Source organism: Haliaeetus leucocephalus, unplaced genomic scaffold, assembly GCF_000737465.1.
Source record: "Haliaeetus leucocephalus isolate CR32 unplaced genomic scaffold, Haliaeetus_leucocephalus-4.0 Scaffold678, whole genome shotgun sequence".
Classification (NCBI taxonomy): Eukaryota; Metazoa; Chordata; class Aves; order Accipitriformes; family Accipitridae; genus Haliaeetus; species Haliaeetus leucocephalus.
In genome coordinates this window covers 4,518,085-4,541,184 of record NW_010973114.1, presented here as the reverse complement: position 1 = coordinate 4,541,184, position 23,100 = coordinate 4,518,085, and the positions used below count along the sequence as shown (strand labels likewise).

General features: G+C 42.1%; 1 protein-coding gene across 2 annotated transcripts; it reads left to right on the top strand.

The window, feature by feature from the left end:
- Positions 1 to 240: 240 nt before the first annotated feature.
- GMFB (glia maturation factor, beta) lies at positions 241 to 12,274 on the top strand. Of its 2 annotated transcripts, none has more exons than XM_010579792.1 (7): positions 241 to 300; positions 2,584 to 2,680; positions 3,226 to 3,275; positions 4,251 to 4,300; positions 5,379 to 5,461; positions 7,701 to 7,774; positions 10,336 to 12,274. In XM_010579792.1, exons 1-7 carry the CDS (start codon positions 298 to 300, stop codon positions 10,405 to 10,407), a joined length of 429 nt encoding a protein of 142 aa, XP_010578094.1. In that variant the 5' UTR covers positions 241 to 297; the 3' UTR covers positions 10,408 to 12,274. The 2 variants fall into 2 exon arrangements, with proteins under 2 accessions (XP_010578094.1, XP_010578093.1); XM_010579791.1 differs by lacking the exon at positions 241 to 300 and adding an exon at positions 726 to 813.
- The last annotated feature ends 10,826 nt before the right edge of the window (positions 12,275 to 23,100 follow it).

The following is a 23,100-nucleotide window of genomic DNA, read 5'->3' as shown; positions in this document are numbered from 1 at the left end:
CGCGCGCGCGCCCCTTTCCCTCCCTCCCCTGCGGCGCCGCGGCACGTGGGACGCGCCCGGCAACGAGCCTCTACCCCGCGGCCCTTGAACCCTCCCGCTACCCGTAGGCGGTGTGACGCTACCCGCCCCCCAGCTGGGACAGCGGTACTGATTGGTCAAAGGAGAGGGGGAGGCGGGGTCCCCGCCGGCGCAGGCGCAGTGGGGTGCGCAGCCTAGCGAGGGAGGCGGCGGCGGGCGGAGGCTTCCGTTGTTGGCGCGCGAGCGGTCGGCGGTTGGGCGGTTGCGCGCGCGCGCAAGATGGTGAGAGGAGCCCGCGCTGTCTGAGGGGGGGAGGCGGCCGGGCCGGGCCGGGCCGGGCCGGGCCGGGGGGAACCCCAACGGCCTCCGCGGGCTCGGGGAGGGAGGGTCCCCCCCGCTGAGGCGGGAGAGGCGTCGTGAGGCCGGTGTCCCCGCGCCGCCGGGCTCGGCGGGCTGGGGAGGGAGTTCTGAGGGCAGAAAGTGCCTTCGGAGGAGCGGGGGTGGGTGTCTCCTCAGGGTGAGCCGGAGCCCTTCGGTCTAGGGGTGCTGCCCGGGAAGGTGCTGCCGTGAGAAGCTCCTCCGGCCCTGCCCGACCTCCTCCCCGGGTCGTGCCGTGCTCAACTGCTGCCCCGCCGGCCAAGGGACCTCCTCGGTTGTTTTTGTGCTGGGCGCTGGCAGCCTGCGGGGGGAGAATGAAGAAACAGCTGTTTAAAAGGGAAGTCTTGACCCTGCCCTGCCAGCGGCTGTTCGGCAGAAGGCTAAATCGGTTTCTGAAAATCTTGAAGCATAATGCCGGTATGAATGGTGGCTGAGGTTAACCAACAGCAACACCCCCCCACCGTGCTGCTTGGCAGGTGTGCCCACTGTCTGTGCAGTCCTGTCTCTCGACTTGACTTTTATTAGTTTTTATGAAACCAAGCACTGCTGAGCCAGCTTAGCCCTGATAGATGATCTGAATCTGATGTCAGCATGTGTTTTGCAGGCACAGCCTACAACTTCTCTTAGGGGTTTATGTTTGTGACTGCACAGGTGTGAACAAGAGCACTGCATACCCTGTAGTGTCTGCTGGAAGATGATAGGAAACTGCTGAGCCCAGAGGACTGGGAGAAATGCTTCCTTCAGCAAAGAGTGTTTGATACAGAATATAACTTCAGTTTTGAAATGCAGCCCTGAATTTTGTTGTTGGTGATTTTTTTTAAGTAGAGACCGCCTGAAGTAGTGAGAGTGGGTATTAATGACATTTGTGGATCAGAAGGAGCCAAGAACAATTTAAAGTTTAGGGGAGCAAGCAAAATAACAAAGGCTGTGCACACAGTGCCTGACCTGTCCTTTCACAGCAGAGCCTGATTTCCTCTCCAGCTGTTAAAAGGAAGCAGAGGCACAAGGCTTTGTGCCAGAATTTGGTCAAGGTGGAAATCTTTTTAGGAGTAACAACAAACATAGGATATTTGCAAGGTGATTTTGGAAGTGGGGAAGGAGGGACAGTGCTCTGCTTTTTGATGAAAATCTCACAAACAAGTCAATGTTGAACAGAAGGAGACAGAACTCAGAGTTTAAGTAGTAACTTTCTTCTGATTTTTAAGCAGTGATTTGTCTCAGTGAAACAGCTCTTCAGTAGATCTTGGGATAGGTAATCTTGCAACTACTTTTTTTTATTTGAGCAATTTTTTTAAAGAAGTCTTGAAATACAGTTGTTTTGGCACCAAAGCCTTGATGCCTTAGGAATTTACAAATACAATAATATGAATAAGCTGGAGATGTTAAATAACTTCTTCGTCTAGCTGGCTTGCATCTCTTAACTGTGGTGATAGAGGCTGTGTGGATAAAATGTTGCTCAGGAAATGGCAGTGGTTGGCTTGGTACAGTTTAAAAATTGCATATGTAATGGAAGGTAACTTGCACGGCTGCTTGTGAAATAATCATTTCCTTCCCCATCTTCAGTGTGATGACTAATACGTTATCTGGACATTTCTTCTGAAAACTTGGAGTTAGTAGCATATAAGCCCCGGGGGGGGAAAGTATGCATGCTTTTTGGTTAAAATGTCTTAAATGCTTTCTGGGTGTGTAAATCTAAAAAGTTCAGGTAATATTTTTATGAGTAAAAATAAGCAGTGACCCTTGATTACTGTCTGGGTTCTTCTGAAGTACTAGTAGTAGGTCCTAGTATTTTAAATGCTGAAATTACTTTAGCCAGTTTACTGCCACTTTAACAGGCTTCCTTCTTTCAGGACTTGTCTTGGCAAATGAACTGTAAAATTTGTTTACTTCTAAGAGCTATGAGAATAATCCCACTTCAGGAATAGCTAATAAAATATTTGTAGTTAACTGTGTGGCTTTGAGGAGGGATATTAAAACAGATAAGTGTTCTGTTACTGTGTTTTTAAAAACTGCTTTCATCCATGTTTTTTCTGGTTTATGTATATGTTCTGAAACTTTGGACAAGCTGCATGCAGTTCCACTTTAGTAGGGTTTATGTGCACATATGCGTGACATGGGGATTTTTTTTTTGGTTTACTAGAAAGATTTATTTATCTTTCCCTCCCCTCTGCCATTTCCTTTTTGTAGAGTGAATCTCTGGTGGTTTGTGATGTTGCTGAAGACCTGGTGGAGAAACTGAGAAAATTCCGGTTTCGTAAAGAAACCAACAATGCTGCCATTATAAGTAAGTTAAAAACATGTCTGACAAAAATTGCAAGGTCTTGCAGAAAATCCTATCTCCTCTTTTCCTTCCCATGTAACGTTGCTGCTTTAACAGATAAATGTGAGCCAAGAGGCTGTTTCTTGTATGGACTTCAGTACTTCAAATTCTGTCTGTAATTTTAACAGTAAAGCAGTGCTGTTCTTATGATACAAAACTGCATCTGCTCTTAGTATTTATACTTAATTTTGGCTCAGAGTCTACCACTGTTTGTAAAATGATAGTAAAAAATGTCAAGGCACAGTCATTTTGAGTTTGTAAATTTTGTAGCCTTTAAGTAGGGGAGTTTGACATTTCTGTCTTTGAAATTTGAGAAGAGTGTATTGCAATGAACAACGCTTAGACTGTGCGCTTCCCTTCAGTGATTTTATGAAGTCATGGGATAGACTGAAGAAGCAGAATGGAAGCACAAGGAATATGTTTGTTGGGGTAACGTTAAAAAGCCTCAGACATGCATTGCATAAATCAATTGAAAATAACATTGATCTATGTTTTATTTTGATTTATAGTGAAAATCGACAAGGATAAGCAGTTGGTGGTACTGGATGAGGAGCATGAGGTTTGTTAAATGAATTGTAAATAAGAGTATCTTCAGCCTGCAATGTATTGTTGTCTCTAAGGTACTGCCTTAGTTTCAAATTGTTATCAAACTCTTAATCTAATTTGGGTCATGAGCTTATTTAAATGCATGGTCACTGCATGTAAAGCACAGCACTATTAATAGTGGAACTATGCAGAAGCAATTGAGTTGACTAATTAATTGCACAAAAAAGTTATTTTAAAGCTGTTATGATACAACTGTGTAAAAAGCATCTTTGGCACCTGCTGGCTTTTTGAAGAGATTTCTGCTGTGTTTCCACGTAGGTTTGCATATTTGGCTCTGAGCTGATCTGCCATCAATTAGAAGCTAGGATTGCTAATCCTCTGCAGACTCTAACTTTGATAGGTGGCATAATAAGGTCAGCCCAGCATGTAGTATTTCTTAATGGTACATAGGGCAAAATTAAATCCTTCCCAGGGATTTGAGCATTAACCGTAGCTCTTATTCCCTAGAATGTAGAAGTTAATGTAATATCTGAATAGAATAGGGACTCTTTTTTTTTGTTGTTGTTTTTTGGCTTGCTCAAGGAGGAAGGACTGAATTTTTCAAAAGCACCATTTGCGTAGCTGATTTTAACAGATACTTTTTTGGTGTGTGCTTGCTTACTTCTGTTTAGCGCTAGAGTTAGAAAAGCATGGTAGTTGCTAGCATATCCAACTAGAGCCAAAAATGTTTTCTAAACTCATTATGCCTAAAATAGGGATGATTATTCATGCTAACATTAATTCTGTGTTTAGTCATAGGAATCTATTGGCACACAGGTTTTCCTAAACCACTCTAGTAATTTGAGTGAGAGATCATTATCAGTTCAACTGTAGATGTACATCTAACTTACAGCTATTTCACTGTTCCATTATTCTGCTTTAGCCTTCATAGTATACCTTCAAGTGCAAGATCATTTGTTCAAATATTGCTTGTGTTTAATGTTACCAGGGTATTTCTCCCGATGAGCTAAAAGATGAGCTGCCTGAGAGACAACCTCGATATCCTTCTTGTGCTGCTGGCATTTGCTCTTACTCCTGGAAGCTGTTCAAAATGTTCAAAGTTGGACTTCACCTTTTTAGGCCAATACTTTCCTGTAGTGCAACTTTACTGACACTTTATTTGTGAGATAACCTAGGGATCAGTTCTTATGATGCATGGAACAGTTGTCCCACTTGTTGAAACAATCTGGAATGTTCCACTTGTTGACACATTTAAGCCTTTCCTGAGATTTTATTTCCTTTTAGACTATATTATGTTTGGGGAAAGTAAAGCAAAGCCACGCTGCTGTTAATGTAAAGAAGTGAGTAAAATGTACCAGTTTTGTATGTGGCTACTTCTAAACATAGAAGAGTGCCTGTGTAACTTAGGATCTGTTTTGGTACTCTCTCAGTGTGTGGCCCTTGCTATTTTGCTGCAGTTATTGATTCTGGGAGTGCTGTAGGCATGTGATCTAGGGAAGAATCCTTGTATTAAAAAAAAAAAAAAAAAAAGGGACAAGTAAATTATTCTTTAACTAGATGAAATAAGAGGGGTACTTAAGTTACAAGTGAAGAAAATATCTGCCTCCATTATCCGCAAAAGCTGGTTGGCACTGTTCCGCGTGCCATTGTGAATCTTTTCTTTCATGACCATAGTGCAGTAGGAGGCTGTAAAGCAAGAGTACTAGCTAAAACTTGAGTTCAAATTCAGCAAGACACCTGAAACAATGAAATGCTTAGTCTGCAAAGAAAGAGTTTGGCTTTCATTAAGCCAGAAACACATTAGTGGGTGTGGGAAATCTTTTTACAAAGCTAGGAGAGGAATATTTGCAATGAAAGGGTGATTTTTAGCTCTGATGTGAAACAGTAATACAGAGACAGCCCTCATACCCATGGTAGAGGTTGGTAAAGACAGGCGGGGTCAGTTCTGAAAGTCAAGTGTGGAAGTGAAAACAGGAGAACAGTGAGAGTACTTACCAAATTTAAAGCATCTTCTAGAATGCAAGACTTAATTTGTGCCTGCATCAAGCTCTGATAACTGAGGATTATATCCTAATAAAATCACTGATTTCTTAGTTTCTTTAACCTCAGAAAAAACATTTATTGTGTATAGTTACAAGTATCAGCATGATGATGGAAGAGTTTCTTATCCATTGTGCTTTATCTTCTCCAGTCCAGTTGGTGAGTGAATATTGTGAATGGTAGCTACTATGGGCTGTAAATATGGGAATATTCTTTGCTCTGGAAGATAAAATGAGTGCTTAATGCTCGAATAGTGGTTCAGATGCTTAAGGCTAGATTTGCTTATGCCACTGCTGGAAGCAAGGCACTATAAAGTTATGGCATTATCTGGAGACCACCTTTGGCAGAGAGGAATCTCTAGAGTATTAGCTCCATCCTCACTGTCAGCTGGTGACAAGTGTAAATGCTTCCATCTGCCCAGATCTACCTAGCGGCTGGAGGTTTTCACTGCCTTTGTGGTTCACATTTAGGGCACTTAAGATGTGTGATAGAAGAGATTCTTTCTTTCCCATGTCTGAAGGCTGAACAGAAGTGTTTGTTTCCTGCATAGCTGGCCAAAAGGTGTGTCTTTCTAAATGTGCCTGCCCACTGTGTTTTCAGGGGTGTGCTCAGCAACACCCTCCTGTAAAGGAAAAGAGCCTAGCCTGGAGCACTCTGCATCTATTCATGTAGGCTTAACCTAATGGGTTTCCTGTCACTCTCTCCTCAAATCTTGGGCAGTCCTCAAAATATGACCAGACAAGGCTCAGGAAGTGAGTGAGGAGAGAGCTGGAAGATACAACCTCTGTTCCTGAGGGTTTATCTTCACCTCTGTCCATCTTGCTATTTGGATGTTAGTGACTGGGTGGGAAGAAGTTCCTCTCCTTCTCAGAAGGGCATCAGAACCCATGTCTACCCATGAAGGGAACAGGACTCTGTAAAAGGGTTAAGATGGGATTTGAGAGGAGGGTTTTCCAGGGGGCCTGTGTGCAATGGACAGCAACAGAGGATGCCTCCAGACAGTGCTGTGATGTGAAGGTCTAAAGGGCTGTCACAATTATGGGTGAAAAGGAGGAAAAGAGGGCTCCATAACCCAGATCTGGGCAGGTGAAAGTGCTGGGTGAACAGATTAAGTTCGAGGAGAAAGACTGTAATCTTAGATCATCCCATGTTTATATAGAGCAGCAGCTTCCTCTGTGTCACAGCAACCCTCAACATAAACATACCTGTGCAGGGAACTGTGTAATTTTAGTAGAAGCCAAATAGCCCGTGACTTGATTTGGACTTGCAGAGCTGAATTGCTCCTGTGGCTTCCATCTGTGTTCTGAATTGTAATAGGGTAGCTTGCTGGTATTACTGGATTATCCTTGTTATCCTCTAGAAGAAGATAAACTGATTGCATTGTTTTACCCTTCATTACTCAGAACTAGAATAACTAGGTAGGTAAAAGAGTTTAGCAACTAGTGAGCATATTCTTCTGTAGTTACTGGAGAATCTGTGTGAATGTTCTGGGTGTTACTTCTGAAGGATAGATATTTTGTGAGTTAGAACAGCAGTAAGAAACTTCCTGGCAGACCCTGAAATAGCAAAGCAGGCAGACTTGTAGTACTTCACAGGAAAAGAGAGCTTAGACAATGGTTTTTATGGGTGGCAAGATTTAAAATACGCTAATATCTAGAAACTTCTAAAAAAGCAACTTCTAAAGAAAAGCCTTTTCTTTTTTTTTTTTCTTGAGGCTCTCCGTTTTAAAAAATTTTCTGCAAATACAAGTTAGTGGTTAAACTGATACTGGAGTCAGAACAATGAACCATTAATTGGGACTCTAAACAGCAGTTAACTTCAACTGTGTCTGAAGTGGCTCTGTGTTTGGGACTGGGGTGGGGGAGAGGAGTCATCTTGAGCTACCAGTTCAGTTGGGGCATTTGGGGAGAGATTAGGAGAAAGAACAACAAATTCAAACTGCCTTGGTTAGTTCTCAGTTTGGCTGCAGCTCATAGGCATATGCTATAAAGATCTGTGTAACTAGTGAAAACATGGGAATCTTCCAGAAATAGCAAGAGGGCGAAGAATTGAATGTAGTGTAATCAGCACGCTACTGTAGTGGCAGGAGCTACTGCTTTGTTGGCTGTGATTCAAGTTTGACTGCTGCAATGTTTGATGTTAGCTCTAAGCAGAAATACAGGTGCGTGTTGAGACCACCAATTCAACCTGCACAACTATTACTTCTGGAAATGCTTTTCAAGTACTAGATACGAAAGTAAGAGCAAGGATGATAATGTATATAAAGAAATAGGTCACTTTTCTGAATGGAGACTTCAGCTTTCAGTTTGGATTATTTTCAAAAATAAGATATTTATTTTTTTTTAGTGTTGCAGTCAAAATAACTAAACAAACCCTTTTTTTTCCCACAAAACTACAGGATGTAAGCCTGAACAGCAGATGATGTATGCTGGAAGCAAGAATAAGCTTGTACAGACAGCTGAACTCACTAAGGTATAACTGAGTAGTTGAAATAACTGTCTCCCCCTTAAATGCAGGTTGCAGAAGCTGTTTTGTGTCTTGCTTGAAGGGTGTTATGAGACTTTGTAATTACAGTGAACAGATTCTGTTTTAGGAAGACTGAAGAGAGGAGTATTATGTGGGGATTTTCTGGAGTACAGGAAGAACAATGTTCTCTAAAACTAAAACATCCATTGGACTTCTTTGCTTTGGGAATGAATTTTTTGATGGGAAGAATAGACTGAAATCTTAGTATGGTGTGGTGTGGACTAGTTTTGCAGCATGGTTTATGGGGTTGTGTGCTTGCAGAACATAGCCTTCAGAATAAGTAACGTGTGCCAAGTGATGAACAATTCTAAATCTTCCTGCGTTTGCTTCCTCTATTGCTGAGACCAGAAGAAATCACTGCATTTGCTAGGCCTAGGTATACATATATATTGGGGAATAAAAAAAAAAGCCACCTAATTGTCATTTTGGAGATATTTGAAATATCTGCTTAATTGGCGCCTAGACTTCTTAAAGCTTTAGTTTCAACCAGTAAAGCTAAATAGAGTCAGTGGTCACTTCAGGTTTTTCATACAATGTGAAGTGACTTCATCATTCCTCAACAGCACCGTTCCCTTTTGACCTTCCTTATTCTGACTGAGTACTTTAACATCCTAGTAAAAAAGTGTTGGGCCAATAAGAGAACTGTGAACTTCTACCTCTTCTAGCTGTACCTTGTAAGAAAGGACCTCTCTGTTTTAGATTAGACGTCAGGTTGACAGGAGTAAATAGGAGGGAAGCAGAAGATTAGATGATGGAAGCAATTGGTACAGTCCTGAGAAATCTTTTTTTAGGTCTGTTGAAACTGCATCTTAGAGGCCTGAGAACTCTTAGCATCTTTGATAGAAAAGAATTCCTTGAGGAGGAAGGCAGTTTTCAGTGAGTGAGAAGGAAGAGTTGATGAGAAGGTGAAAGCCTGGAGACTAGCTGTATTGGAGTTACTATCACCTGTCAAGTGGGAGAAGTTCAGTCTTGAAAGGCTTTTGAATGAAAGCCTAGGAGTGGATGTAGAGGTCCATGATCATCTTCCTTCTGAAGGTGGATAAGATAGCCTGTCTCCAGTTAGGGTTGCTTACTTGCTCTTCAAATGTGCTTTATTCTTGCCACTCGATGAGCTATGTTCCATTTTAGCTCGTGCTGTGACTTCCTCCTGGTGTGATTTCTGCATGTGACTCAACTGCATCCTCTTATTTTTTCAGTGGCTTGCATATTAGCTTGGCTTCTGTTAAGCTGTTCTGTTCTTACAACACTGAATTTTTGGTTTCCCCCCATCTTTTACTTAAAAAAAAAAAAAAATCAGTATTAGTTGATAGTAGTAGATCAGTGTCTAAATACAAGAAGCAGTGTCCAGAGCCCACTCCAGTAGAGATGGGAAATGAGGAAGAAAAGATACAAAACTTGAATTGTTTCCTGAAGAAGATTAACATGGTAAAATGTCTGAGGGCAGGACTAAAGAGGAAGTTCATTCCAAACAGCAGGTTCACTGAGAAGCTTTGTTTTGTGAGTGTTACAAAATTCTATTCGTTCTGTTGGCCTGAGCATGCTTTTTGCAGCTATGCACTGCATACCATTATAAGGTAAATGATTTAGTGTTGATACAGCTTTATTTTCAGCGTTGTCAGAATAGTAACAGCAGTCTCCAGTTAAAATACTTGTTTTCATTGCCTAGAAGAACACATCTGAAAGCCTATGGATTTGTAAAATTTACTTACTTGGCTTTTCTGAAAAGATGATCAATTTGTGGGCATCTCAATTAACTTAGCCTCTCTTCCAGGGTATTTAAAAAAAAAAAAAAAAAAAACAAACAAACTAGTTACTTGCCTATATGGAAAGAATATATTGGTGTCTTTGGTCTTGTTTTCTGCTTCAAGGCTATGTTAAAGGTTTCCACAAAGCTTTGGGTTGGTGGTTTTGGGGTGGCTTTTTTCAAGTTTTCTATTTCAAGGTATCCCAGGCTTGTTTCTAACAGGGAAAACAGTATGCTACTAGATACTATGGATTTATTTTAGTTCAAAGAAGGAATAACTGTGTCTTGGGCTGAGCAAAATTCCTGAACTTTGGGGTTAATTCAGCCCAGAGGTTAAATTAATTTGTATTCTTCAAATAGACAATCTTCTTGCTGAGATAATGCATATGAGATGGTGCCATTTCAGAGTAACTTTAAAATGCAGTACATGTGCTAGTCTCATATATTCTTAAAGGAGAAGAATGAAGTCTAGAAATAGGAATTACAGGATTCTTGTTCAAAGAATAAGAACTTCTTAATAAGAAGTTCAAAGAACTTCTTGTTCAAGTGGCAAAGTAATATTCTTTGCCACTTAGTCTTATTTTGCATTGATGTTACTTTAGAATATTAACCGATCCTTTCAAGAAAGCACATGAAAACACTAGGCTGGCTACTGATTTATTATGGCTCAAACAACTTGGGTGGAAAGGTATTGATTGCATTGTATGCTTATCCCTTTCAATTACCATCACCTCAAGAATTTATGCAATGCAATTTTGTTTAGGTATTTGAAATAAGAAATACAGAAGACCTAACTGAAGAATGGCTGCGTGAGAAACTGGGCTTCTTCCATTAAGAAAACCTCTGTAATAAGTATTTATGTACCATCCTGATAATACTGGAACCAGACATGAATACTTACATCTAAAAAATGCACTGTATTTACATCTGTCTCCTGCAGTATATCTTTTGTGCAAAGTTTGTGCAAAGAATAGCAGGTCTGTCTCCTTGAAGTAACAAATCTTTGCAGGTGTTTCCTTATTTGTACCTGTTAAAAGGGAATATTCCTCTGCAGGGACTCCTTTTGCACTCTTGTGACTAATATTTCTATAACTAAAATAGTTCAGTTTTGGATTTATAACTATCTACAAACATAATTTGGAAGCTGACGCTAACTTTTTCTGAGCTACAAATGCATCTTTATGACATATACTAGCCATTTATATGCAGAAATTGTGTACTGTCACTTACTTCTCAGACTTTTTGACATAATGTCTTCTCAATTTTGAAAACTACTCCCTGGAAGCATTTAGTATTCAAAAGACAAAATCCTCGTACAGCAAATCCATCCATTTATCTTTCCATCGAGTCCATGTGAACTTTCTTAAATTCTTGGAACTAATTCTTGTCATTCCAGTAATTCCTCAGTTGACTGAGTCAATCTTACTAAATTTCAGGGCAAAGCTTTGACTGTCCAGTTCTTATGCTAATATAGTCTTACAGGAACTAGGTGATAACTAAGGGCTGAATTACAACTCTGGTTACTCTTGTACCAGATGTCTTGCATATATAACTAACTACACTGTTAAGAAGTTTACCTCTGCTCGTTTCCTGTTATACAAACACCTGTTAATACTGTGTGCCTTTAATTTGTTAGCTTTAAAATGACTTGAGAATTTTACACTGCCACTTATTACAAATTTGGTAAAAACTTTGTTAAAGAATCCAAGTAACATTTTTTCCTAGTGCCTAGTGTTGCAGTTGACATCTGTAAAGAAAAAAAAGCTAACCTCATTATCTTTGAAATTCCAGTCATCTACTCCATTTGTAGGAGTCAGGAGGTTAAAGATTTTCATGATAATGAATGATTTATATCTCTTTTGTTATGAAAGTTGGCCACACATAGCTTTTGAGTACTTTAATTACAGTCTCTACCTTTAACTGCTTGTTGGTCAAAATTACATTCCAGATAAAGCTTTTGCATAAGTGATAATTTGATTTTCATTTACTTACGGTTCATCTCTTTGAAACAGCAGATATTCTAATGTGAAAATAGTATTTAACTTTTATAAATGACCAGTCTTTTTACAGGTCTGTTTTATATTCAATAGAGTAGTTGTCTGATATGGGACATGTTCAGCCCATGCAGTGGCAAAAGGAGTACTCATGTGACAGTATCTCACTATCTTGCTCATGAGTGTTTGTTGTGCTACTGAAGAAGTATCTGCGTAAGAGCAGCTTCCTGTTGATAATGTACCTTAAAATACAGCTGCCCTAACAAATCTGTTTGGTGAGAAGGAATGCAGTGTTAAATTTGGAGGCCAGTATTTCATGCTGTGAAACCTTTGCTGAAAGAAGGTTTATTTTTCATTTGTAAACATATGTTGTGTTAGTGTTAAAACACTAATTCCTCTAAGATCACAAGGAATTCATTTGCAAAGGTCCTCAGTGTTCGTAAATCTCTTCTTAGTTTGATGTTACTGCTCATTTATTTGTATACAAATCTGACTCGAGAGGAGCTTTTCAAAATACATGTTAGAATGATCCAATTAAATTGATCTTTCAGTGTGGAAAAGAAATGCTTGTAAATTAAAATTAAATTTCTGTGTTAATGTAGTGAACTGGAAAAACAATTTCATTTCCCTGGACAAAAAAATGTTGATTATGAAACTGTTGCTTGATCATTCTGTACTACAGATCAATAAAAACAATGTCTGTTGTGACAAACATTGTATAAATAAGACTTTAGCTTAAAGAATAGTGCCATTCTAAGCATCAGTCTGGAAACAGCAAGGATCTCATTTTGTTGGCATTGTGCTAAAGGTAAGGCATGTCAAAGTACAGTGTGGGTGAGAGGGAAGCTGCCACTTGTAATGTTCAGGTTGATTTGCAGTGGGGAAAACTGGATTAATAATCTTTATTAATAATCTTAATAATAATCTTGTACACTGGTGGGCTGCCAGCATCCAACTGCTGCTTGCACAGGTCTTGACAACAATAACTGTAAAAGGGGCCTGTCTCTCTTGGGAGGAGAAGGGAGGAGCTGCTGCAGTCAAGTGATTGAATTTGATTCTTCATCTCTGGATCACTCCACCTTCTGCCAAGAAAATATTGCTACTTAGGGCTGTATTTTCAGTCTGAGTTCTTTCACTTCAGATGTTCCTTTTGCCTCCGGTTAAGGACTTTCTGCCTTGGGTGCTGCCCCTCGAATCTTGCAGAAAGCAGACAAATCCTGATGAGAGTGTTAAAGCCCTCTTTCTTGTGAAAGGTGATGTTGATGCTGCTCAGGCCACCAGTATTATTCTTCAAACAGTCTTGCTTGGTAGCTCTACCTCCTTCCCCTCTCTGAGCTGTGGAAGTGAGGAAGCAGCTGCAGGTACTTGGAGAATGAGTGTGCAGAGGATGTTTGCTGTTCTAGGCTTGTTTGTGGTTTCCTTGTTTTTAATGCAGTGTTTTGACACAACTGTCTGCTGCTTACTGTCCTAGGCTCTTGAGATACACGTAGTGCTAATACTTGATTAAACAAAGACATTAATTGTGTCAAAATCTTTCCTGCACAGATAATACTTGTTTTCATAACATACTTTTCCCACTTTATTTTTAGAACTGTGTTTTCCATACTGCTTCCCCTGAACATCAGTGGGAGGCAGGTGTGTCCATGTTCAGAAGGCCAGTATGTTCTGACTGTGCTTTACTAGTGAGTTGCCCATCTGTAATCATACATTTGTCTTGAATTTTCAGATCTCTAAAGAGGGTTCAGACTAAAGGAAAACATAAATTAACTAATGCCACCTATGGGAGCCTTTGTAGCTAAAGGTCTGAGAGTCAGCATTTTCCATTGTGAGCTCCTATTTTTCAGGAGTTAGTAAGTTGGCCATAAAATCCTTGGCCTCGAGTTAAAGTCAAAGGTCTCTCAAAGGGAGACTTCTGCCACAATCTGGTTTGCTTTAAATATTGAATAGATGGCTGGGATACAGCTCTTGTAATCCTATTAATTGATGGTAAGCTGAATTAAAGCATGAGTTTGCATGTCAGCCCATAAAATGGACTTGTATTTGAATATTTTTAACAAAAAAAAAAATTAAATGCTGGTATTTGATGGTTTAAGTGTGTTGCTAGTATCATGAATGCTGTTTTGATCTATCAAAGGAGGCAATAATGTGGGTGTTGACACCTTTTCACTTCTCCAAAGGAGCATTTTATGCATTTGTACCAAGATTCCATTTTTGTATCTTTAACTGTAAAATAGCTGTCCAGAAACAATGTTAAACTGGTAACAGGCGTCTGAATCAAACATGCAAAAGCAAGAGAGTTCAATTCCTTGCTTCAGTGTGTTCAAAAAAGAAATGCCATGCAATGGTGTTTTTTTTGATACATACACTAGTAACTGTGAAATGGAGGTGTGATGGGACATAAGAAGGGGGGCAGTGAAACTCTTGCTTTTGTTATGTGATCCAGGCTCAATGTGATTTGTGTACTGTGACATGTCAGGGTTGGCACCAGTGCTGTGGGTGGTAAATGGTGCGAGAGGTTCACAGCCAGTTTTGAGAATTTGGCAATTCCATGAAAATATCAGTAACCAGTACAACTTCCATATGCTGTTTAGTCTCTGCTAGTTCACATTGCATGTTTACTTTAAACCAAATCTTTTTTGCTAAGCATGGTGCTTGTATTGGTTTCAATAAAATGTTTAATTAAGAGGTTCTGTTGCCCTGTTTTAATTGCAAAGTAGCACAGCTAGCATGTGTGTCTGATGGGAAAAGCTGTTAATACTAGGTATGACCTTTCTCCTTTTCTCACCTTCCTGGAGTTTGCTTTGGACTTGTAGTGTGGTCTTCAGTCTTGAATGTGCTCCCTCACTTATTTGTCTACGTAAAAAAATTCCTCTTTCCCTCTGTTGTGGAGGGTGGCAGCAAGGGAGAGGACAGCATCTGATGGAGCACTGCGGGATAACTGCCATCCTCCTCCGCTGCTTTGCACCTTTGTGTCACAAAACTCAGCGTGTGTACTTGTGAGCTGCAAGACAGCGTGGGGGCTCGACTTCATTCTGAAATGCCACTTAAACTTCCATGTTTGACCTCTCCCACAAGGTCAAGGCTCCTGGCATAACCTGGAGCTGTGAAATACAGTATAGAGTGCAGGTGCTAACTGAACAATGTTAGAGTTGTTGTCAAGGAGACCCCAAAGCTTGAAGGAGTCAAAGGAACTTAGTTGTACCTTTTCCTTCTCACAGTTGTTGGGTCATCTCTTTCCAGCCCAAGAGACCACTGGATTAATTTGATCAAAGCACTCCCTTTTCCTCATTCTTGCTGACTGTTTCTTCCTTTCCCAATCTTTGGAGATTTTTTTTTCACCTATATTGATGAAAAAACTACTAAAGATAATCCAAGGAATTCAGCTTTGGTAGCTGACATACGTTGTTTCTGCCGATGCTGAAGAACAGCATTAATGGGCCACAGATTAGATGCAATAGAAGTAAACCTCTTCTCTCTCAAGTGAGAGCTCTGTGAAGGAGAGAATGCACAGCTGCTTCAGCATATCTGGCTCTTGAATGGCACCTTGGTCACCTATGTGTTGCAACAAAATCTGTTGCCAAAAGCTCTGAAAAAAAACCCAGTTAAGCTGCTGTGGGAGAAGAATGGTTCTCAAGAACAGCTGATTAAAGGGAAGGAATAAATAGCTCTCACATCAGAGGGGGTCACCTGTGGAGTCCTGTAGCATTCTCTGTTGTTCACTGAGTATGTTTAACTCGAGAATGAGGTGATAGTTCACTGGTACTGCTAGATCATTGAGACAGTAAGAACAAAAGCTGACTAGAGAATTGCAAGGAGACCTAGGGACATGAAGTGAAGGGCAGCTGCTTTCATTCAGGAAAGGTCATTGACTTGCAACAGTTACATGAAAAGGGTGGTTGAGTGGTCATTAAAGTCAAAGCTAGAGAAGGGAATAGGAAACAAAATGGAAAACCTCTGTGCAGCACTACAAATCTGCAATGTACATGTAGCCTGGGTACCACACAGCTGGTGCTTTCTCTCCCAGGTGTGTGAATAGATGGCTGGCCCAGGGCTAGAAGTTTGCTAAGGAGATCCCTTGACTTGGCAGGGTCTTTGGGAATGATGCGGAGGAGGAATGGAGTTGGTTCTGGAGGAGCTGGAAGAGGAGCTGATGCAATTGCTGCCCATACGTGCCAGTCTGCTGGCAGTGAAAGGGACACCAGTCAAAGGGTCTTGGGAGCCTGTGCCTACTGCTCCATGTCCCTCCTGGGTCGTGGAATTGATTGGAGTACAAGCTGGCTCTCCCAGCCTCCTAATCTGGTCCTCACAGGCAAAGGTCCTGCCACATTGTGTTTGGGTGCATGTGAGGGTGGGGAAGACAAGCACAGGCAGGTAAGATACCGATATGGTGCCATGGAGAGGCAGAATGGCTGGATGTTTGAGCAGCCTTACGGGGGAGTGCTGGCGGGGAGGCTGTGGGACAGAGACCTGAGGCACTCTGTAGGTGTAAGAGCGGTTGGGGTTTATTCTGCCAAGCTCCTAGCAGAATGGAAGGGGTGATGATTTAAGGTGGGCCTCACCCCTTGGAACAAAAATGAGGACATGTGGCAGGAGGGCCATCCCCTGCATTTGTTAGTTTGCACAGTCACGTCAGCTGCAGTTTTGGTGGTGCCCCCCAGGGCCTTCTGCGGCAGCAGCGGAGACCTCACCCATGTGGGGACATTGCGGGGGTTAGCTAAGGCACCTCTCTTTGTAGCTGCAGGCAGGCTAGCTGCTGTAGTAACCCAAAAAAGCCTTGGCCTGGTCTAGCTGGATTGTTTCTGTGTTACGGTTGAAAATAGAACAAGACTTGTCAATCTCCTAAGGTGTGGCTAGTTAGAAAAAAACCGTGCTCAGCTTCATGTGGAAAAGCCTGCACAGGGGGGTTTATAGATCTCGGTGCTGGAGTTCTTGGATTTTGCTTCTACGTGTATGACTCTAGTTTGGTAACAGTCATTCTCTGCAGGGTCTTCCCCTAGGGCAGGCAACTGCTTCTCTCTAACAGCAAAGGAAGAGCTGTGGAGGTGGTGCCAAGTTTGTGGAGTACCTGCTGCTTCCCCAGCTCTTCCAGAAGGGTACTGAGCCCAGGGAATCAGTCCTGTGTGCTGAGCTGGCTTCCAGGCTAGGTATACAGCTTAAATTGTAACTGCTGGGGAAGAGAGAATTTTTCTGGGATCTGAGCGGAAGCCCTGGTGTTCCTAAAGAGCAGTCTTGAACTGCCAGATATGCAGGCATATAGGTTCCTGCAGCTTAGCAAGGAAAAGGAGTTGTAGTTCTCAACGTATATCTGTGGGGTCAACAGTCAGTCTTGGGGAACTGGCAACCTCTCTCTGTCTGGGCTGTTGTATAAGGTAGTGGTCTGGCTTCATTTGTGCTGTATTCAAGGCACTGGGAGCTTCATTTCCAGCCACGTTTCAATGAGCACAACAATTCTGAAGTACAAGGAGCCCTGATATTAGGTTTTAATGTCTCCAATTAATACACATTTGTATCTGCCAGGTCTTTATATTGAAAGGTTGAGCATAAGGCTGAGCAATTACATACCTCAATTCTTCTATTAACACTCAATTTTCATTTTGTGGGAAACAGTGAAGGAAAATGGTGAAATACTAAACAGTGGATATTCTCTGGTAGTGGTCAGGACGCTCCTGGCATGTAAAATTGTATTCACATCAGTGTAAACTGGGCCATTGTTCCCCTCCCAGTTCTTGCAGGCTTTCTTCCCTATCTGCTGTTCCTTTTGGTGCCACTAAGATTATGTGATCTTGTGTGGATAACAGGCTGGCTGCTGCAGTGTTATATGCAGTATCTTGTGCAGCCTTGCCTTGGTCTGACTAGGCTCTGTGTCTTTTCTCTAATGCAGCCATAAAGTGAAGGAGATGATTTTAATACATTTGCATAGATGTAGTTAAACAGTGTGGTCCGTTTTGTCACACCACAGGGGGATTGTCTCCTCTGGACTGTTTTATCATGTTTCATTCCTTCAGAGACTGCAAACATACTCTTGGTTAACCTTGTTCACCTTTGGTGATAAGTGAGACATCTCGTACAGAATGTGATTGAGCTCAGCTGAAACTCCCCTGACAGCTCTAGCAATTCCTCAGCAGGAGACAGAGGGGAGAAGAGAGCAATTATCAGCCAGAAAGACTCTGAATGCCAAACAGATGTGAACACTGGGAAAACAGCATGACTGTCTTTCATGGCAAATTTACTACTGCGATGGGGAAGTCCCATCAAGGCTTTTTGAAAGGCGCACTGTTAACCGTTCCTGCTGGTATGTGCCATGGCGGGCAGCTAGTAGCATGAATGCAGCTTCTCTTCCCTTTTCTGCAGCACTCGGCTCAACAATTAATATAATGCACCCTTCGAATCCCCATGCCAAACAGCATCTGTTGTTGTCACCTCTTCTCTGCAGAAAATGGGAAGACAGCAGAAGAAAATGGGGCAGAAAATATTCAGTTGAAAGGGAAAGGGGCACCAGCCATCCTGCACTTTCACTAAGGCCTTGGAGGACAGAAGTAGAGCAGAAAGTTAGGGGTCAGTGCCCTTATTGAGCTGAATAAGGAACAAGAGAGATTTAGCATTTCTTCAAAATAATGTCTAATTTTAAATATCCGCCGTTGGAAAATGCTGCTGGATAATTGGAAGGAGAATGTGCCCGCCTTGCTCACAAATGCAGTCTGCCTGGCCATCTGCTCTGACGGCAACAAATCCTGGATTGATTTGCCAACATGATTAATTCAGCTAGGATGACTGGATCAAGGGATCAGCTAGAGACAATATTTATACCCTACCTCCAACTGTGAATGTGCAATTGTTTGGTTCAGAAATACAAAACAAATTGTATAGCTGTATTACTAGAAGAATGGAAAAATAGATGCATCCACTCAACAGCCCTTTTTTCCTTAGATGGCCCCATTCCAAGGCTCTAAGTGCAGTCTAACATAAGCCCACTTTCCCTGTGTGTGAGGTGAAGCAGATCTGTTTTCATTTTACAGACAGCTTCTGCGTCTTTATTCCCTAGGCCAATGCTGCTATTGCTCTCCTTGCTGCAGTTTAGTCCTAAGATTTCAGAGCGACTGGCTCAGTGACCTCGTCCATGTGGCCCAGAGAGGCAGACGTGGAGTGTGAGCCAGCCAGCCCACCCTGCGCCCTGTGCCTGAGGTTACTGATGGGAGAACATCACGGTACTCCCCTAGAGCCAGTGCAGGGCAGCGCTTAAATCTTAAGAACAACCAGGGGGGTGGATTTCTAGCACTGGTAGAGCCTTGAGCTGATTTGATAATATGGATGTAGCTGGAGAGATCAAAAGCAAGATTTGTCAAGGAATTTAGATGTAGATGAAGGGTTTTGAAATCCTGTTTAGTGTGATTTAAGTGTGCAAATATACATTGGGCCTGAAGGTGCTGTACCCAAGGCCACGTGGGATGTTTGTGGGAGAACAGGGGGACCAAAGTCTCCTGCGTCCTGTGCTGACTCTTCTCCCTCCCAAATTTTCAAGCGTGCTGGGGACTTGAAGAGCTGCTTGTGGGAAGCATGAGGTTGTGATAACCGGGCTGTGTCTTCTGGCTGTTGACAAGACACTGAGCCCTGAACAGCTTATTTTTCTCTATACAAAGCAGAAGTTGCTTGTATCTTCCCTCCTTTTGGGCAGAAACAATAATGATGTTAATCTGGCAGAGGACTGAATGCCTCATTTGTCCCAGTGAGCAGCTGCCCTGACTCCACCTTGATGCAATCTTCCCACCATATCCAGCGGTGACAGGGTTTCTGCTAAAACGATTAGCAGTGAAATAATTAACAAGGGAGACTTTTTTTAGGCGTTGTCATTCAGTACCAGACATAACACCATTTTAAAATGCTACCACTATGGTTTCAGATTCTGTTTATTCAGGCTGATGTTGCTGCACTGGTTTATATTTGGATCAGAATTTAAAGTTATTCTTTGAAGAGCCAGGCTCTAAGGGTGACATTTTCAGAGTCATCACTGCTACAGTTAGGCTAACGCAGAATGTTTTGGAAAATCCCCCTCTTACTTTGTTAACGAGCAGCCGAATCCCAAAATGCATTATAAAATAGTTCTTGAAAAAACAATTACTGGTCCCTTTGCCTGATCACACACTGGTATTATGCCGTGGGCTCAGAATTGTACGGATAGCCATTAACAGGAGCTCTATGCAGCAAGAGAAAAACAAACCCTGTTATTAAAGGACAGGCTGAGTATTCAGTATTTAGCCTATTAAAAGAAAACTGTTGCCATCTGACAGTAAATGTTGGAGGGATTGAGGCCACGAGTGGATTCCATAATGAGATGTGGTGAGATGCCTGGCAGCGTCTGTGTTTTGAAATTGGGTTTTAAATGTGATTGTTGTTTCTCTTGAGACTTACTTTCATGTGCAAAGGAATTTATAATGTTAATTTGTTTATGCGGTCACACACATAATGGTAGAGTCTAAACAGGGATTCTGAAGATGAGTTAATTAGCACAACAGGAAAGGATATTTGCCGGTTCGGAAAGGAAGTTGGTGCACTCGCAAGTCCAGGGATCTTTTCATCCAGCTGATCAAAGATTGAGCAGTGAACCAACATCCTGCATTCCAATGTCTGTTAGCACATAAATGAGGTAAGCAGGTGGGGAGATTGTGTGCTCCTGCTGCTTCTGACATGTATTTAAAAGGTGTGCAGAAAGGTGACCTCTGCTAGGCTACATTAGAGGTACTTGGAGAGTCTCTTCTAAATTGTAGATAGATATTCAGATTTTCCTCTGCTGAAAACCTAGTAAGCGAAGTCTTTATTGAAGTCAGCAGGATTTTTATTACTGAGTTCAATGGTATTAGATTCTTCTCTGGTATCTATAATTGAAATCACTATTTTTCCAGGGATATTATTTTTAATGTTGAAAAACATGGTTAACCCATGCATTTCTCCCATGATAATTCAGAGAAGTTGCTCTGTAATCTTTCCTCACAGTTCTCTGCCAAAGCACTATTGTCATGACCTGCCAGCGTCTTCTTTCTTCAGCTAAATCTTCCTTATGAACAGATTGTAACACACTGAATTATGACCGATTATGTGACTGTTTTCCGATAAGGACAAATACTTGAGACGGATTTAAGATGAAGTGAACAGACACTGATGTTTTCCCGTGGGATTCCAATCAGGATTAAAATCAATGAGCCCAGGCTAAAACGAAAGTGCATTAAAAGCTGTAGGCTGTTTCCAGATATCCACTGTGTCTTCCTTACATTGTTGACAAAATTTAATTGGAGAAAATTCTGAGAAGATACTCAGTTGTTGTTTGATTTGAGATCCCAAATAAATGAATGAAATGAGAATTGATTAGACCCTTTTCTACAGAATTTGCTTTTAATTTCCTTTTGTGTTACCTTAAAAAGACAATCTATAATACAAGAAATCCTTCAATGAACAAATCTTTGTTGTACAAGATTACAGCTGCCTTCCACTTTTCCTGACAAGATAATTGCACTTGAATGGAATAGAAGCATCAGAGGTAATACAACATGGCATTCCTTGAGGCAGAACCAGTATTAATTGCAAATGCAAGTACATGGCTGACACACCTTTTTATTATTTTATGAACAGCGGCTTGGCATAATCCTGTGTAGAGTCCTTAGTGCATATTTATGTGTCTTGAAGTACAAATTCCTGTGTTATAGGTGAGCCTGGTGGCTCGTGGTGGGTCTTGGGGGAGCCAGACCTCCGACCGACCTCCTGAACAATATTAATAACCTTAGTGCCAAAGCATCTGTAATTCTGCAGGGCTTTGTCTCACCAGGGAGGTGTAAGAGTTAAAGCAGCAATGGTCACTACATCTGGGTGCCTTTTTAAGTAAACAACTACCTCGAATTGATCAAACTGCTGGTTTCCGTATTGCGGTCGAAAACCAGCATTCCCCAGTCCCAAGGTTTAACAGCATCTCTGCACACATCCTCTGTTTCTTTACCTCCCACAGCTCTTCTGATGCAAATGACCCTCCTGGATGGCTTAGGAAAAGCCTGAAACTGGGAGTTTGAACACTGAACGTCAGGTCTTCCAGCAAAGTCCAGTCAAATGGCCTTGGGAGTAAGTGTACCTGTGCAGCTCGAGGCTACTCGAAGTAAGAAATCAACAGTGTGCTAATAGATAAGGCCTAATGAAGCATTAGGTAAGTTATATGTAGGAAAGCAAATTATTGCAGAGGAAGACTCTGGTCCCCTGTTGTTTCTCGCTCACTCCTCAGGAGCCAGGGATGAGGAGTGGTCGGGAGGGGGCCGTGGTGCACTGCCAGGGGCTCAACAGCCCCATCCCCGTGAACTGGCAGTACCGGCTGCTGGCACAAATGACCCCCCCCCATTACCCGAGGTCCTTTCCTTCCGCAAAACAGGAACACGGTGGTTGCTCTCTTCCTAACCTGTCCTGTCACCTGGAGATGGAAGGAAACCACAACAGGCTCAAGCCCTCGCTGATATTCTGATTGCCCGGTGGTCATCTTCTCTGGCCCCCTTGGAAGGGGGTGGGAAGGCTCCCGGGGCAGAGCAGCGGCTGGCTCCGGGCGGCTGCCCAGGCTGTAGTGCCCACCCTGCGCTCGCCCGTTCATTTGTTTTCTTACCATTTTTAAATTAACATTGACTAAGGTTAATTTTTAAATCTGTTTTCTGGGTTTCCCATTGAAGTTTTATTGGTCATAATGACACCGCAGCAGCTTTATGGGAGTAGTTTGTGGGCGAGATGCATGATTTTATACTGAAATACTAACTTTATGTTTGCATTTCCTAAAGACGGCTCATTCGCTACAGTTTTCCCCTCATATTTTGGTGAAGGAAATAAAGCTTCTGCTTATCTCTCGTTGTGACACTCAGTTAATTGTGCGTAAAGCTTTCCAGCAGCTATCGCCGGAAAACACTGTTTACTATTTGGCAGCTGTTAGGTTTATGGAAATCACTACTTGGACGGCTCGTCTGGAGGAAATGATTGCAGCAGTACTACCCAGACTTTCCTTTACTGCAAGGTATCATGGCTTAAAACTGAAATGGCTTTTATACGACCTTGCGGGAGGAAAAACAGGTGATGTTCTCCTCCAACTGTTTTCTCATCTTGCTGTTTCCTTTAAGCTGGCTCCAAATTCTATCGATTTGGGATCGTAGGCACCGGTTACCCCCTTCCTCCGGGACCCTTCTCTAGTATTTCTTCCGAAGGGAAATTTGCCATCTCCCGTTTCTCCAGACATAGCTCATACTTACCAGGCAATCCCCTCCGACACGGCACTACAATTATTATGATCGCATGCCCATCTCCCACATTTTAACCCGAAAAACATTTTCCTATCTAGCTTTAGGTCAAATTCCATTTTCCCGTTGTTTTTTTTACCCCTGTTTCCCAACTCTTTGGTTCCGCGGCCTTGCAGATGTGTCTTTACACGCCCCATTTCTGGGGCCTTTTTCACTGCAGGTATCGACACGGGAGGGAAAAGCCAAAAAAAAAAAAAACCCCAACCAAAAAAACCCCAAACTCCCCGC

Bases quoted from the DNA above. Each gene is read 5' to 3' on its own strand.
- GMFB (XM_010579791.1), top strand. The intron at 5,462-7,700 runs GTGAGTGAATAT...ACAAAACTACAG, and splicing joins TATCTTCTCCAGTCCAGTTG to GATGTAAGCCTGAACAGCAG. The intron at 7,775-10,335 runs GTATAACTGAGT...AATTTTGTTTAG, and splicing joins AGACAGCTGAACTCACTAAG to GTATTTGAAATAAGAAATAC.